General features: G+C 35.7%; 2 protein-coding genes and 1 non-coding gene across 3 annotated transcripts; all 3 read left to right on the top strand.

Moving 5' to 3' along the window:
* Positions 1 to 4,006: 4,006 nt before the first annotated feature.
* On the top strand, positions 4,007 to 6,414 carry LOC149009540 (WAT1-related protein At4g08290-like). The gene is made up of 6 exons (XM_089162046.1): positions 4,007 to 4,287; positions 4,382 to 4,444; positions 4,552 to 4,888; positions 5,520 to 5,687; positions 5,870 to 6,021; positions 6,142 to 6,414. Exons 1-6 carry the CDS (start codon positions 4,097 to 4,099, stop codon positions 6,263 to 6,265), a joined length of 1,035 nt encoding a protein of 344 aa, XP_089018172.1. The 5' UTR covers positions 4,007 to 4,096; the 3' UTR covers positions 6,266 to 6,414.
* A 4,519-nt stretch (positions 6,415 to 10,933) lies between these two features.
* On the top strand, positions 10,934 to 14,569 carry ZFP2 (zinc finger protein 2). The gene is made up of 2 exons (XM_089163252.1): positions 10,934 to 11,038; positions 13,562 to 14,569. The coding sequence occupies exon 2, from the start codon at positions 13,837 to 13,839 to the stop codon at positions 14,281 to 14,283; it is 447 nt and encodes a 148-aa protein (XP_089019378.1). The 5' UTR covers positions 10,934 to 11,038; positions 13,562 to 13,836; the 3' UTR covers positions 14,284 to 14,569.
* A 1,429-nt stretch (positions 14,570 to 15,998) lies between these two features.
* On the top strand, positions 15,999 to 16,070 carry TRNAH-GUG (transfer RNA histidin (anticodon GUG)). The gene has a single exon. It is a non-coding gene; the product is annotated as a tRNA-His (tRNA).

The following is a 16,070-nucleotide window of genomic DNA, read 5'->3' as shown; positions in this document are numbered from 1 at the left end:
AATTTTCGACAAAACAAAAAGTCTGTTTAGAAAACTTTTGGCGTAATTGATATTTCTGTTCCTTTACCCAAATAAAGAAGAAAAAAAAAAATGACAGGATTGCCCAATTCGTATTAGCATCTTATAGTAAAGAGGTCACGAGTTTAACTTTGTCTGTCGTACATGTAATAGTTTCCACCCCCTAATATAAAGTTGTCAATTATGCGTGGGTTTGCTCGTGTGCTGCCAGCAACTTAGGACAGGTAATTGTCGTTTCTTTCACACTCCTATGTCTAATATCTGGGCGTAGTCTGAAAAAAATGTATGTCATGCTCTGTTTCTTTGTTTTTATGCATGTGAGTGTTGGAGATTGTCTTTATTACGTATTAATACATCTGAGTTTCTGAGACATCTTTACATGATTGAATGGATTTCATCTAAACTGAGTTTTTGAGACATCTTTACATGATTGAATGGATTTCATCTAAACTGAAATTTCTTGGCTGTGATAATTTGACATTGGTGAATCATATGTGGAGTGTCTTAGTCTAGTGTATTTGGAATAATAGAAATGCGATTCTTTTTAGAGGGACTGAGGCTTCTATAAAATTCACATCATGACTACTTTTCTTATCTATGCATAGATATTCAACTCCACATTAAGGAGCTTCAAAGGAATAGTGAGATTCCTTTTCCAGGACCCCATCTATGACTCTTTGGAGGAGCTTGTTTTTTTTAATATTTTTGTAGACGGCTCTTGGGATGTACTTCGCACAATGGTGGTAGAGTATGCCTAATGTCAGATTTCAATGGAGACTTTGTGGTGGCTCAAAGCAAATTTGGGATTAGTTCTTCGGCAACTTCAATTAAATGGGAAGCCATTAGAGATGACATTCTTCTTGGTTCCTCTTTGGCTGCAGTAGTTGTACAAATTCATTCCGATTGCTTACTTGTTGTTTTGGCTCTTTAAAATAATCAATGAACTTTAGATTGGATGAGCTTTAGCCTAGTTTTATATATTTTACAATTATGTTTCTTTATTTAATAGTGTAACTTTTAGTTATATCCCTAGAGTTGGTAATGAATTTGCAGACTTTCTTACAAGGGATGCTTGTAAGTTCCTCCTTCACAGATCATGATGGGGTATACCATCTTTGTTCATTATGGACTCTTCGGGGTCTGTAAAGGTCCCCAGACCTTTATATTTCATTTAATATGTATTTTTAGTTTTTGGCAAAAGAAAAAGAAAAAATTATGAATTTCAAAATTGATTTCTTTCTTTCCTGCTCAGGTCAGGTTCTCTCATTGACATATTAATGTTCTGTGCAGACTGGCCTTACCATAAGTTCTTGTGGCCGTATCACATTATGTCGATAATCTGAAGTTTCTCTCTCTGACGTCCGGGCTTGCGAGCTATCTTCTGTGCATTTTTCTGATGGGGCTTGCAAGAGAAGATCAAGAAGGTATCTTCCGATCAAAGCTCCCAGATTCCAAGTCATCTCCTTCTCCATTCTTATTGTTTCCAAAACCTCTCAAAATTCAGATCTCGCCCATGTCTCATCCACAGTGCCACCGGCAAAACCTTCACAAACGCAGATGTAAACCTCTTATCGTGAAAGGTAGCATCTCGGATTTAACAAATTGGGCATCAAGCAAGGTGATGTTGTTGTGTTAACCATTCTCGTCGAAACAGGTGATTCAAAAACAAACTCACAGTTAATGCAGGGTTGGTTGAGCATTAAGACTCATATCTCTTAAGATGGTAATGGTAGGTTCCATATATATAAAAATCTCCTCTTTCCCAACCCAAAAAATAATTAAAAAAACAAGCCCATACAACCAATTGTGTTTGTGGACTTGGGCCAAATGGGCTTTTTCATTTTATAATGTTTGCCGGGATTGGGCTATTTGACCAACCAAAACCCATGACAGAATTTTTAATTGGGTTGTCCATTGATGCAGGTAGTACACTACAAAAAGATCAAACGGGATTAATCAGGTCCATTTCCTTGTCAAAAATAGGAAATGGCCCATCCATTTTCTTGTAGATGTGTGTATGACCCAACATCACATCAAATGATTGAAATCCATTTATCAGTTACATCAATCTACAAAGAAATGAATGGGCCATTTCTGACAAGGAAATGGACTTGATAAATTTCGTCAATAGGATATGTTTTGCGCGGTTCCAAAGAGCAACATCTGGCAAGTCTGTACGGATTTAAGAGCAAACTTGTGATTAGACAATTAAAATTCCAAATCACATTGAGATTATAGAAGATTTCAAGCCAATTGGCCATCTAATCCTATTTCTTCCCTTAAAGCATACTTAATGCTTTATCTTTCCATTAGAAATTGGTGATCAAAGAATATTTTTCTCAAAACCGTGGGGTTCTAAGTAAAATATAAATGATTAGCATCAACGAAGAGAAATGGGGATAAGGTTCAAATCAGTTATTGCTATTGTTTCCTTGAACCAAAACATGTATCAAAAAGGGAAATTAATTGGGTCATGTGCATTAAATGCTCATGACCGTCAAGTCAAGATTTCGGCCATCAGATTCAAAATCTCGATCGAGATTCAATCTCGTCCATTGAATTTTGATGGCCGAAATCGAAATTTCAATCTAATTGTCGAGAATGTGTGGCTTGATGGTCCTGCATATTTAATGCGCAAGAAACAAACAAGACCCATCAAAAAACTAGTTAGGAAGTAGTAATAAACAAACGGTCTACTAGGATTCTTTAAAGAGTAGTACAACAAGAATAGGACCACTCGAACCAAAAAAGCTGAAATCATTATCCAAAAAGTTCTTTGGCACATGCTGGAAGAGAATCCATCCGCATCAAGTGAAATGTATATAATATCAGTCTACCTTTTTAAAGTTACATTAAACCTTATAGAGCTTTTTTACCATTGGTCGACTTAACTGTTGATGAAATTATGACTTTGCCCATTTAAGTAGAAAAAATGACTGGATGTCCATTTTTTACATTATAAAAAATTATTTGTGACTCACAATTATAATTGCTGTAAAAGTTTGAATCTAAAATGACAAATTTGTCCTTATATAGTAAAATGACTTTAATGCTCCTTCACTCAAAATTACATTATCATATCCTTAGGTGGGTGAAAGAATTCTTATACCTTGCCAAAACCCCACCACCACCTGGCAGTTAGCAACCACGGCTCCCAAAATTATAATCTTTTTTAAAAAAATTTTTTTTTTTATAAGAAGGGGCTTTATTAAGCCGGGAGATGGGACATTAATATGCCTCAATAAGAGTCAAACCCACGATCTCTTCATTAAGAAGTTTTGATTTCACCACCAGAACAGCTTTCTGCGTTGGAAAAATTTAGAATCTTTAACTTTAGAGATCATAACAAAGTAATCATATAGAGTTGTAGAAACCTAACTCATTTGACATTAAAATCTACCCAAATCTCTGGAAAAAATTAGGGTTATATTGGTGTATACTTATACAACATATTTTTGTTTCTGATCATAACAAAGTTTTCATTGTTGCGAGGATCTCTAATTCTGGCTTTCCTTCTTCAATCATTGTTGTAGTGATCTCCCTTAGCGCTTGTGAGTTGCAAATTAAACTCTGGATAAATAGGTGGTAACCAACAGGGGGGGGGGGTGTGGTTACCTATGGTGGTAGAGTTTTCCGCCTAAGAATTGGGTAGTGTGAATGAGAGTTGAAGGGACATTAAAATCATTTTGCCACATCAGGACAAATTCGTCATTTTAAATTCAAATTAAAAAAAAAAAAAAAAAACGTAACCATAGACAATAGGTAATTGTTCAGCTTTTACCTACTTAATGCCAAAAAAATGTATAGAGAACATTTTACATTACAGACCAGAAAAATAGATAGAACAGGCCAAGCTGCTTGGCTCTTTGTTTAGTGCATCAAGCAAGAGCCATCAGCCAGACAGTGTAGGAAGGGAACTAGAAAACCAAATAATGTTTGTTAATGTACAAGAAGTTAAAATGCATGGACCAATCTACAGAGGGTCCCAAAACATAAAGAAAAATATCTTCTATCTTGCATTATTGGAGAACAAGGAGCGAAAGCAGAAGAAGATCGAGGAGAAGCAGCAGCAGCAGAAATGGACTTCATAGGATCAGTGAAGAGATACACACCTCATCTGGTGTTGATTTTATCATCTCTAATCACAGCAGGTTTCATAGTTCTTCTTCATTCCTACATCTCTGGAGGAGCAAGCGCCACTGTTTTTGTTGTCTATGAACACATCGTAGCTACTTTAGTCCTGTCTTTCCTTGCCTTCATCCTAGAAAGGTAACCAAACCAAACCAAACCCATCTCTCTATATGTATATCAAATCCGCTTAATTTCAAACGCAGAGAACTCATATTTGTTTAATTTCTTGCAGAAGGAAAAGGCCACCCATCACATTTCAAACACTCAGCTGGGCTTTCCTGTTGGGTTTGTTACAGTAATTCCTCACATATATACCAATTTCTCCAAAATATTCTAGAATTTGGAAGTCAAAATTAGTCTTAATTCCTTTCTTCTTTTGGTGTTCGTTTGTGGGTGCCATAGAATTCCATTCGGACAGTTACTGCTGACATGGAGTCTTCGATTTGTGTCTGCGAGCTTCCAAACCATCATAATGAACACAAGTACAGCACTTGTCTTTATAATTGCAGTGATTTTCCGGCGAGAGAGTTTCAGGCTCTGTAGCATCAACGGGCAAGCCAAGGTCTGGGGAATCGCTTTGTCCCTACTGGGAACTGCAGCAATGGTGCTCTACACCAACGAAACGGTGCCTCAAAACCCATTACCAGGAAACGTTTTTCCGGTGATCGGAGATCGCTTTATTGGCTTTGTTGCTAGCTTGGCTTCTCTCTTCGCTCTCGCTTCCTTGAATGTGTTGCTGGTGAGTCTTTATTTTTTACCGTTAAAAGTTGTTGATAAGTCTTTATGTTTTTTGGAAAACAAGCTGTTGTTGATAAGTCGACTGTTGCATTTCTGCTAATCAGCTAATGTCACACCTACAATGTGGACAACAAGAATCAAACTGACATCTGCCAACTTTCCTTTGTTTTGATTGATATATTAAACTGGCTCCTTTACCAAAAATATCATAATCTAAGAGTTGAAAATAAATAGAAACCCATAGTACTCATTGAAAGCTCGTTGTTAGATAACTACTTAGGGCACTGCAGAGAATTTGAATTCTGAATCTGAATGGTTGGTCCTCTCGCCTGCCCGTTTTGCCGTCGGATAAGTTATGCGTGGACTGGATTAATTGAAACCATCAGATGAACAGTTGATACATAATCAATCTGTTATTAGTGGTTAAACATAATCAATCCATTTTCAAAAGATGTGATTCTTCTGTAATAGTTGCAAGCCGGGCCCTTGTACTAAAGTTCGAGTTGTCTTTTCGCATGTGAGATGAACTTGATTTTTTTTTAAAATTACTAGCAAAATTTCATATGCATATGAGGTGATTTTTGTTATTTTAGTGGTTTTTGTGAAGGTTGAAGTGTTAAGACATTGTGCAGGAACATGTAACGATTAAATACGAAGGAGATATGACATGGTCAGCCATGATCAGCTTCTGTGGAACAATTCAAACTCTTGCTATTGCAGCCTTCACAGAAAGGAATTCCACTGCATGGCAGATCAGCTGGCTCGATGGAAGTTCTCAAGTTCTAACAATACTTTACGGGGTAACCTTCTTTCTCAGTCCCTCAGATTTAAGTTAGGTTATGTTTGCAGGCCTGTGAAAGAGATGATAAATAAAAGAAATCAAAATTTTTGATCAGAACTTAATCATACAAGTACCCATTACTGTTTTCACGTTCATGATTTTTTAGCAAATGAACTCAAACATAAAACTAGCTGTGCACAGGGAATCTTAATGACTGGTATAGGCTTCTATGCATCAACATGGTGCATACATAAGAAGGGACCAGTTTTCACATCAGCATTTGGCCCACTTATTATCGTCTTTTCCTTTGTCTTTGAGACTGACTTCCGGAGAAAAGAAATTCCATTTCAGAGGTTACTTCGTTCTCAAGCAAATTTCTATTTTGTATCTTACTTACTTATTGTCTTTTAATTACCTCATGCATCAATGCTAACGAAGTGCCTACTTGTTGTTTGTTTTAATGGGATTTGCAGAATTATTGGAGCTGCATTAGTGGTGGTGGGATTTTATGCCCTTTTGTGGGCTAAAGCCAAGGATGGTGAATCAGAGAAGATTAGCGAACCCTTATTGGAAAACAAGTTAGATTCTTGTCCTTGAGGCCCTTAATTCCCTTTTAATTAGGGATAAATAAGTTGGCTTTGGCTAAAGCTGCTGGCATGTAACATGTATGATAATCTCCGTAATTTGGCATTCCCTTCCAGTTCATATCCATACATAATAAATATAATATAATTACCCAAAAAAAAAATTTAATATAAAATTTTTCCAAGACATTCTAAAGGTATTTATTTAGCTAGAAGGTTGAGGGGGAAAAAAAGGTAATGGAAATAGGAAAATTTTTACGTTTTTACTGGTGAAGTGTTATCTGTTGCAAGATATATTGCAATTTGCATCACATTTATATTCTATTAGATTTACTCATGTCCTGAGAGAAGCAAACATGGCAGCCAATTCCCAGGCCCAAGGATGCCGCTATGAACCAGTGTTCTTTCTTTCTTTGCCACATCCCTACCCTGCATCTTAGCCATGTTCTTACTTTATGAGGTTGAAGTTTCCTCAAGGTTATTAATAAAATTTGCTTAAAGAAAAAAAAAAATTTCTTCCTTGTAGGTCCCTACAAGCTAACATTGGGTCTCCTTAGTGCAATTATTAATGTGGGTTATAACAAGACTAACACTGTTAGTTGCCATTAAATATATTTAAATTTCAAACGTGGAGGACTAAAATGCTGCTCAAGTATTTAATACATTTTGCTATTATATATATTTTTCTTTTTTTGGATATATATATATTATATATATATATATATATATATATATATATATAATATATATATATATATATATATATATATATATATATATTTAACTATACACTTATATAATATATTAAATAACCTAAGAAGCATTTTGGTAGCTTCACATTTGAAATTTGAATATACTTAAGGGCGGCTAACAGTGTTAGTCTGCTTGGGACCCATACGTAATATATTACAGTAAGAGGACCCAACACTAGTTTATGGTCTAGTAAGAAGACCACAAGTAAAAAAATTCAAAAAAAAGAAGCCCATATTGAAAAGAAGGTGGCCTAGCCCAATCATAACCCAAATCATCGACATGGTTCAACTTTAGATAAAACCCTTAAGACCCACAATTGTGGCTCACCATAAGATTGAGTAAACTTGTATCTTTTTCCTTTTTTATATATAATTCCAAAGCATCAATTAGTAAGATCCCACGCAAGGATTTGAAAGAGAAGTTGTGATAAGGCATATGTGGCTGAAAAATTCCAAGCCAGATTGCCATCTAATCCTATTTCTTCTCTCTTAAGTATATATACTCTAATGATTTGTGTTCCCTTAGAAGTTAGAACTTGATCTGTATTTGCTCTCCTTCCATCTATGTTTCTATTTAAGCAAGTTCCCTCAAAGCTGAATTTTCATGCGTTTGCTTTTTTTCGGTAATAAAATGATGTGCGTATGTATGATCATGCTTGTATGAAAAGGAAAGCGAAGTTAAAACAAGGCAAGCTCACTATAAAAAGAACAAGCCCCAGCCCAATTAAGCACACGTTCAGGTGAAAACCAAGCCCATACTGTGGCCCATTTAAGGTACACCTGTGGCCCATAGGGTTCTGACACTTGGACGAGCTCCTAAAATGATGCTCCACCATATGTATTGCATGATAATTATTTCTTCATCTATTGTGGAATGCACCAAATATTTTACATTCTCTCTTCCATTCATTACAATGCATGAATTACTAGTTTCTCTCTCTTCACTGTGGATGAGAATTTCACTGGGTCATATCATTTATAGCGAAAATTTTTCCTCATAGAGTAAGGACATTTTTTTTTTTTTGGGTAGAAGATAGAAGGGTTGTTAAGTTTCAGAATCATCTGACTCTGATTTGAAAAAAAACCAAATCTCAGAAAGGGGCAACCACCCTCAAAACCCCCAAGCCATTATTCAATCATCGACTCATCAAACCATTATACCATATATAATTTTGATATAGACGTTCCCTTCTAATGTTGACAAATGAATTTCTAATCCATTCACTATGACCAAAAGATGTCGTAACATGCACCTTACATCATTTCTACTCCTAATAAAAATTTACATCTTTCTCATTCTTCTCAACATTTCAATAATTCATTATTAATTTTTTTAAATTACTCATGTTTTCTTCTTCTTTTCTTAACAGAGGTTCTCCTAAATCAGCTTATACGTACCTTCACTACATCCTCAAAAGGATAACTTTTACATATAAGATGAGACTTTGCTCATGACCTTGTGTAGATTTGATCTCTTTACTTCATATTATGAGACATTAGTCTTTTACCAACTGAGCAACCCTCGAATAGATTTGAACTCTTGACCTCATACTATAAGACATTGGTCTTTTACTTAACTTTATTTCCAACTAGAAAACCAAATAGGCTAGTAAATTGTACGAAGAAGGGTATGCCATGAGGAAGATAATGCTTACGTAGGAATAAGATGGAACAGAAAAGAAACTGTAACTCCAAAAGTAAGTGGAAACAACTCAGCTTTCAATATCTGACATGTCATCCTCATAGGTCAACTTGTGTTGCTGTCTTGTCTGCCACCTATATATCACCTTTCATTTCTTTGCCACGCATATATGGTTCTCCCACCCATTTATTTTCTCCTCATCTCATGACCCTTAGTTTCGTTGGGAAGAAAGACCACCTTCATATATCCTAGGATTTACAAATTTCTCTTTGAATATCAAAATCATTCAAAGAGTTCTTTTTAGACAATGATCCCTCTTTTTATTTTTTATTTTTTATGCAGCTTAGTGAATAAGATGTCAAATTAATTTACGTCAGGTTTGAAAAGGAAAGCATGGCTCCACCACACAAATGGGAGAGAGATGTTAGATAATAGTTAAAATGCCATTGAAAATCAAAAGCATAACATGTTTCATCTTACAAGGAAATTATACATCAATACTACAACTTGTTTGAAAAGGAATCTAAAGGGACCACCACAGTGTGGAGAGAGAGAGAGTGATTTTCGATTAAGAGTCATTGCAGTATTATGAATAAGGGCATATTATGTTCCATCTTACAAGGTAACAAAGTTAGTCAAGGACAGTTTGGAAATAGACTTTACAAGCTTTTAAGGTTTTGTATTCTTTCTCTTCGACTAGTCTACTTCCACCAACTACTTAAATTAGAAATTTAATTAATTACTTGATTGAATTTAATGAACCCCCACAATGCTTCTAAGGTTGTGGTGTAAGATTATGGATTTTTCTTCATGACGTTGATTACTCAATGACAATACCTGTTGCGGAGTTAAATGATGTTTACAAGTTAATACGTCTATTTTTCTTTGATGTCAAGGATACGTTTAGTATTCAATTACTTACTAAACTAGATGAGAATGCATACCAAACATGTTTAAATTGTTCCACATGAATGGCCTACTTACCAAGACGTGGTTTGTTTTTGTTCTGATAAATCAATTTATAAATGTAAAATTTTTGCCATTCAGATGTGAGTAATTAATTGCCACTGTAAATCTGTTTGTATAAACAAAGAAACTGTCAATTAAGGGTTAGAGAAGTTTCTGGGTATCAGATAGGGTAATACATCAATGTCCATGCTTGTTGCTTCACTTCATCTCTCCTGACCAGTAATCAATCGACAAGAAATATGTAGTTGATGGATTTATGTAGCTGCTAGTCTTTTTCAATCTATCAACTTATATAGAGTTGTATTCCTCTCTCTCTCTCTCTCTCTCGTTTGTATCAACTGACAAGGAATAGCTCAACTTACATAAGACACGACTGAAGAAACACTTTAATTTGGAGTCTTGTTGATAACTTAACTCAACTGAACAAAGTTTTACCTAAACTAGCCAATCAGAACCTTAGAAAATGCATAATTTGACTCAATATGAATCATTAAGCTCTATAGTCGGTTTCATCTGGTGCCCACCACATGAATTGGTGACAAATTCACTGATTAGGTTCGAGAATCTCTTAATGACCTTTGCTTTCAGGACAGAAAAAAGGATTGATCAATATGTGGCCAACGTCTCTCTCTCTCTCTCTCTTAAGTGTTGATTGCTGTGTGTGTTCATTCCCAAGTTTAACTTTTCAGTCCATATCCCAGGGTTCATGGTTAAAACACTAATGCATGCAAGCAATAGAGTTCAAGACATGAAAACCCTCCATTTCTTGAATTCGCTTAAATCATAAACCAGTGCATGCATGATTACTGCAGTCAAAAATTTCCACAATAAGTAGGTTTCAAACCGTCCTCCCAAGAAACCCTAACTCTCATAGAACTTATTATTAAAACCTGCACCCACCAATCATATACAACCAACTAATTAAGATCTTACCAACCCAAACCAAAATACTCACAGATCAATGAAGGGAAGGCACCAGGTTAAGTTCCAACTGGAGTAGCTGACGTGTTTATATCCATAACACACCTTAAGAAAAGATTTAATAAATAGATACAGTTAAAAATGGAACTTAAGCTACGTACAGTAAGACTGAACTTGAACGAATGGATAACATTGATACATAGAACCAGGAAGGTTCACACCATATATTGCCTTGATGACCAAAGAACAGTACTGAAATACTTTATCCACGTGGGTTAGAAAAAGAAGACCCCCCACTGAGTCATTTCTGAACTCAACTACTCGGTCCCCATGATCCCTCCACTCAGTTTATAAATCAGAAAAACCACAACACATGTCCACTGCACCTCTCCAATTTTGTTCCATCTCTTTTGTCTTCAGAAATTTTTTAGCTCCAATTTCCTCAGATATGGCAAAACCTGAACCTCTTTCAACTCCTTCCAACTAGATCTGCACTTTCCATGTGAGTTCTCTCCTCTCTAGTTTTATTTCTTTATTTTCTTCTCTTTTTAAACTAGATTTGAAAGTTGGGTTTCTATTTCCTGATTGGATATGAACTGGATCAAGAAAGACTAGATGAAATATGAGCTTGTTGGTCTTACGGCTTCTCTAACTTGAATTTAATAAGTGGTTTTCCATGTTCATTGTTGAAATCGAAGTGGGTTTGGGGGAGTATCTTCTGTTTTAGAGGTTTAATGTAGAGATCACCCATGGCAAGAGCATCTTCTGTTTTAGAGGTTTAATGTAGAGATCACCCATGACAAGAGCTTGTTGGTTTAGTCTTTGTGGGTCTTTCTAACTACAAGGGAACAACCAATTAAGTGTTACGGTTTCTGTATGATTATCGAGAAGAATTTATATTATTTTCATGATTGGGATTTGAAACAGGCTTTGTTAGAATAACTGAATCTCTCAAGAAACGAATAAAGAAAGCCAATCATGTTGTTAACTGTTTGTGGGGTTGAAGAGACATACACCTGAGTGTTTGGTTATAATAAGTTCTTGAGAAGAATTAATGTTGCTTCACCTTCTTTCTTGTCACTGAAGAGCAAGACAGGCCTCGGCGTAATAATAGCCGACCTGTAAGATTCAGATCTCAGATATAAATCTTCTAATATTATTGAGAATAAACTTTTGTTTCTCTCATAGTCTCCTTATTCTTTCTTGCTTTCTTTTATTCTTCTTGTGGTCACAATGAGAAGCATATTCCTCTCTTCTTGTTTCTGCACAAGCTGCTCTGGTAATTAAATTTTAATAATTAGCATTCGGTGCATTCGGTGTAACTGGCAAAGAAGGGTCATGGGTTATGGTCCCACAAGGTTATAATCTTGACCTTTTGATCCATAGAACCTTCCCTCTGATTCCTTGACCTAGGGTTTTATGGAACTCTGGATAAAGACGGTCCAATGAGTGGACAACTCATGGTATCTTATCATCTGATCCTACTTTTGATTGCTTCTGAAAGGGAAATGCGCACATACGTTAGATATCCCTTCTGTTTTAGTATACCTTTAGGGCTTGATGATTGATGAACAAGAGAAACATTGAACCATGGGATCAGGTGGTCCTCATTGCAGATTCTGCTGTGGGTGATTAGAAAAAAGGATGTAGAGCATATCATCTCAAATGCCCCGGAGAGCACCATTTACTTTATTCACTTCATGAGACAAGGATGGAACATATTTGGTTTCTGTGCAATCTGATTGTCTGTCAAGTACATATCTATATTAATTCATCTTTTAAGAGGTTTGAAGCAAATAGTTGCGGTCACCATCTATGAAGGTAATTGAAGAAGAGAGACCCATGGTTATAAATGATTGTACTTGTCATTGTGAATTCCTTATATACTCAAAATACTTCTCTTCCCCTTCCTACCCACAACAAACACACACAAAGAGAAAGCTACACAAGTGCAATCTTCGCTTTGGATTATTTCTATAAAAATAGAGGAGAGTTTCCTTTAATTCACCATGGGTTCAAAAATAACCTGATAGTTTTTCAAAGAGAAAAGGGAGAAAAATAACAATAATAATAGTATCTGTTTCCAATCACAGTTACCCACAAGGATTTTTTTTTTTTTTTTTTTTTTTTTTTTTTTGGGTAAAGAGATTACCCACAAGGTTTTAAAAGCTACCCAAGTAATGGGCAGTGAATGATATGTTGGATATGATACGCAGGATAAGCATGGACTTGACCAGCAAATATCAAAATACATGGGCGCCATGATAACCTAATATATACTGCAAGACTGATATGTATGACAGAAGGAGATTTACTAAATTAGGAAATTTATTTTGGCCGTGTGAAATCTGCAGAAAACCATGTAAATTGAATGGAAGCACAAGCTAGGTAGGTACTCATCTGACAACTTTGATCAATTTTGTTTGTCAGAAGCGTTCTTTGGAAAAAGACTAGACTGATTCATCACTCTGTGTAACAACTGTGTTATCAACAAAAACATGTCAGAACATCCAAGCTAGTCTAGAAATGGCAATCAGTTGGGTTGGGTTGGGTTGGGTTCAGAGTTTCAGATCCCAAGTGAGATCTAGATCAGCTAACAGTTCCTTACCCACCCGTGAGTTGGGCAGAACTCAAACTGGGTGGGTTAGGTTATACTTATACCAAACTGACTGAGTACATATAAAAGGAGATGAAAAAGGATGGAAGTCTGTTCAATTATTTTCTTCATGGATGAAGATTCAAGATTAAGAGAAGAAACTAACTAATTTGGACAATAGAAATAAATTAATATATGATTCATTGGGGTTTTGGAGTTGGAGTGGTAAAATGAAGGCTGAGTTTACTGGAAATATATAATTTTTTTTTTCATGGGCCGACAATGGGCTCAAATGGTACCACTAAGTAGGCGACAACAGTTCGATTCCCCTTTGATTTTTGCAGGTCTTTGTCTTTCTCTCTCTCTCATCTATCTCTCTCTAAAAGCCATTTCCCTTTGTCACTCTCTTCTTTCCTCTTGTGGTTGCAGGAACAGTAGACTGTTGCATCTCATATAATGCAACACTATAACCCTCATCTGTCATCCTTCCTGGCCCATCTCTTCTTCTTTCTCCTCACTTTTCCCTTCCCTCATTGATTCTCTCTCTCTCTCTCTCTCTCTCTCTCTCTCTCTCTCTCTCTCTCTCTCTCTCTCTCTCTCTCTGTGAGTTTCTTTATCTGGATTCATATACCTATTTCACTCTACGTGTGTTTTCTATTCTTCTCTTTCTCTCTCTCTCTCTCTCTCTCTCTCTACCCATAGCTATGGAGCTGGAGCCAAACACAGCTCTCAACCTCAACTTAGCTAAGAGAGACCTGAACCTGGACCTTGCCCTGGAGAACTCTTCATCATCGTCTTCTTCGTCACCTCTATGCCCCACAGAGCCACGTGTCTTCTCCTGCAACTTCTGCCAGAGGAAATTCTACAGCTCCCAAGCTTTAGGTGGTCATCAGAATGCTCACAAGCTTGAACGCAGCTTGGCCAAAAGAAGCCGAGAGATGAGTGCTGCCTTACAACCTCATGCAGGTTTCAGCCACCGTCCAAGCCTCGATATAGGCGGTACTTCTACCCACCGTCGTGTTCCACCGCCATTCATCAGCTATGAGCATCAACAGCACACGGGAAGATACGGCAGAGAGATGAGTTACAGGCCAAAGAACGTTCAGCATCAAGAAGAGTTCAACCAGTTAGACCTGTCACTCAGGCTTTGAGCAAATTTTACCCTTTATTTATTTTTATTTTTTTTCTTCTTTAAATTCTAGTCATTTTCTTCTCTTCATCTTCTATCCTTTTTTGCAATTTTATTATCTAATTTTTCGGATTTGAAGCTGCAAAATTAGGGTTTGGACTTAGAAATAATAATTTTTCTTGGGTGTCAGTTGCATGAGATCACAGAAAAGATCCAAGATATTAATATTTTTGTGTATTTCTATCTTATAATGTAGAAAACTGATGATGAGATATTATTTTAAATGCTCTTTAATTTCATACCAGAACTGGGCCATTTATGAATCAAATGGTCACACTTTTTTTCTTTTTTTTTTTTTTTTTTTGGTAGAAATCAAATGGTCACGTAACACATATGGCCTAGGCATTAATTGTTTCATTCCACTAGATAACTGTAGGGACGGATCTGATTAGTATGTCCACTAGCCAAAGTCACATCTAGTTACTAATGGAGATTTGCTTTGAATTTGGATCCTAGACTTCAGATATCCAAATCCAGGAATAATTAGATTCCATTTCACTTTTTGTTTAATTTTTTTGGGTTAAGATTTCCTAGAATCATTTAACCCTACGTATACGTATATGAAATTACATTTTTGGGTGTAAAAAATACAAACATGTAGGAGGGGAGGAGGAGGTTCAATTGGAATCCTTCGAAATAAAGTCACTGAAAATGAAAAAATATGAAAATAAGTACTTGAGTAAATGATTATTGTCATCATCTTTGAAAGAACTTGTTTTCAAGTTTGAGATGATTATCATTTCCTAAATCATTAAATTAAAGTGAGTAAAATACTTTATGGCATTCAAGAAGTAAGTACTAGCGCCTAGAGGTGTATTCTTGTTTGGCATTGATAGAAATATCATCATCGATAACCTTCTTCATATCGTTGAGTTTGTTTTGTGATAAGTAGGTATATTTTAGAACTTGTTCATTTTAAGAATTACAATTCTAGCATGTAAATTTGTGATATAAATGATCGAAAATATATGGGAGGAAATCATTCTCAATGTACCCATTTTAAAAAATTACTTATAAATAAGTTATGATTTATAAGGATGTGTCTTGTATGGATTTCTTTATACCCTTCTCGCATAATATATTTTGTCTTTTTAATAAGTATCTCCTTTTATATTTTGATGAATGTCTATTTTTATATATTTTAAGGGCTGCAATTCATATTACAAATACCTTGTACATGAAGATTCCCTTATTATAGATAGGACTATTTGGTCGAATTCCAATCATTGTTTCTCTTTAGTAATATTGACTGCAGGTCAAAGACATATAATTCGACCATTTTAGTGAATGGATTTCTTTTTTGTTAAAAGCGGGGAAAAAAATGGTCAAAAAAAGTGGGGGGGGGGGGGGGAGAAGAGTAACTATATCATTAGTCCCTTAATTGGTTACCTAGATAAGTTTTGTCAACCAAAGCAAAAGAAGGGCTTTATTTGATTCTTAAGAAACTAAAAGAAAAAGATGGATTTAATGATTTAATATCTCATATGATTATAGTAATTTCTTATAAATCGTTTAGTATCTTCCATGGACTTCTTTTATTGATCATATCATATTTAATGATTAAATCTCATGTTACTTTGAATGTGAAACATCTATTTGGTTGTGAAGGCAATGAAAGAGAGGAGATATGGAATTTTTTCAAGTATAATTACTGATTTCAAAAGTAAAGACATACATGTGGCTGTAGTTTAGTGGTGAGAATTCCACGTTGTGGCCGTGGAGACCTGGGCTCGAATCCCAGCAGCCACA

Source organism: Hakea prostrata, chromosome 7, assembly GCF_041222555.1.
Source record: "Hakea prostrata isolate BN-2017 chromosome 7, UWA_Hpros_2, whole genome shotgun sequence".
NCBI lineage: Eukaryota > Viridiplantae > Streptophyta > Magnoliopsida > Proteales > Proteaceae > Hakea > Hakea prostrata.
Note: the sequence above shows the minus strand (reverse complement) of the source record. Positions and strands in the feature narration are given on the sequence as shown.

Excerpts from the sequence above, each read along its gene's own strand:
- ZFP2 (XM_089163252.1), top strand. The coding sequence starts at position 13,837 with ATGGAGCTGGAGCCAAACACAGCTCTCAACCTCAACTTAGCTAAGAGA.
- LOC149009540 (XM_089162046.1), top strand. The coding sequence starts at position 4,097 with ATGGACTTCATAGGATCAGTGAAGAGATACACACCTCATCTGGTGTTG. Across the intron at positions 4,288-4,381 it reads CTTGCCTTCATCCTAGAAAG|AAGGAAAAGGCCACCCATCA; the intron begins GTAACCAAACCA and ends AATTTCTTGCAG. Across the intron at positions 5,688-5,869 it reads TTCTAACAATACTTTACGGG|GGAATCTTAATGACTGGTAT; the intron begins GTAACCTTCTTT and ends AGCTGTGCACAG.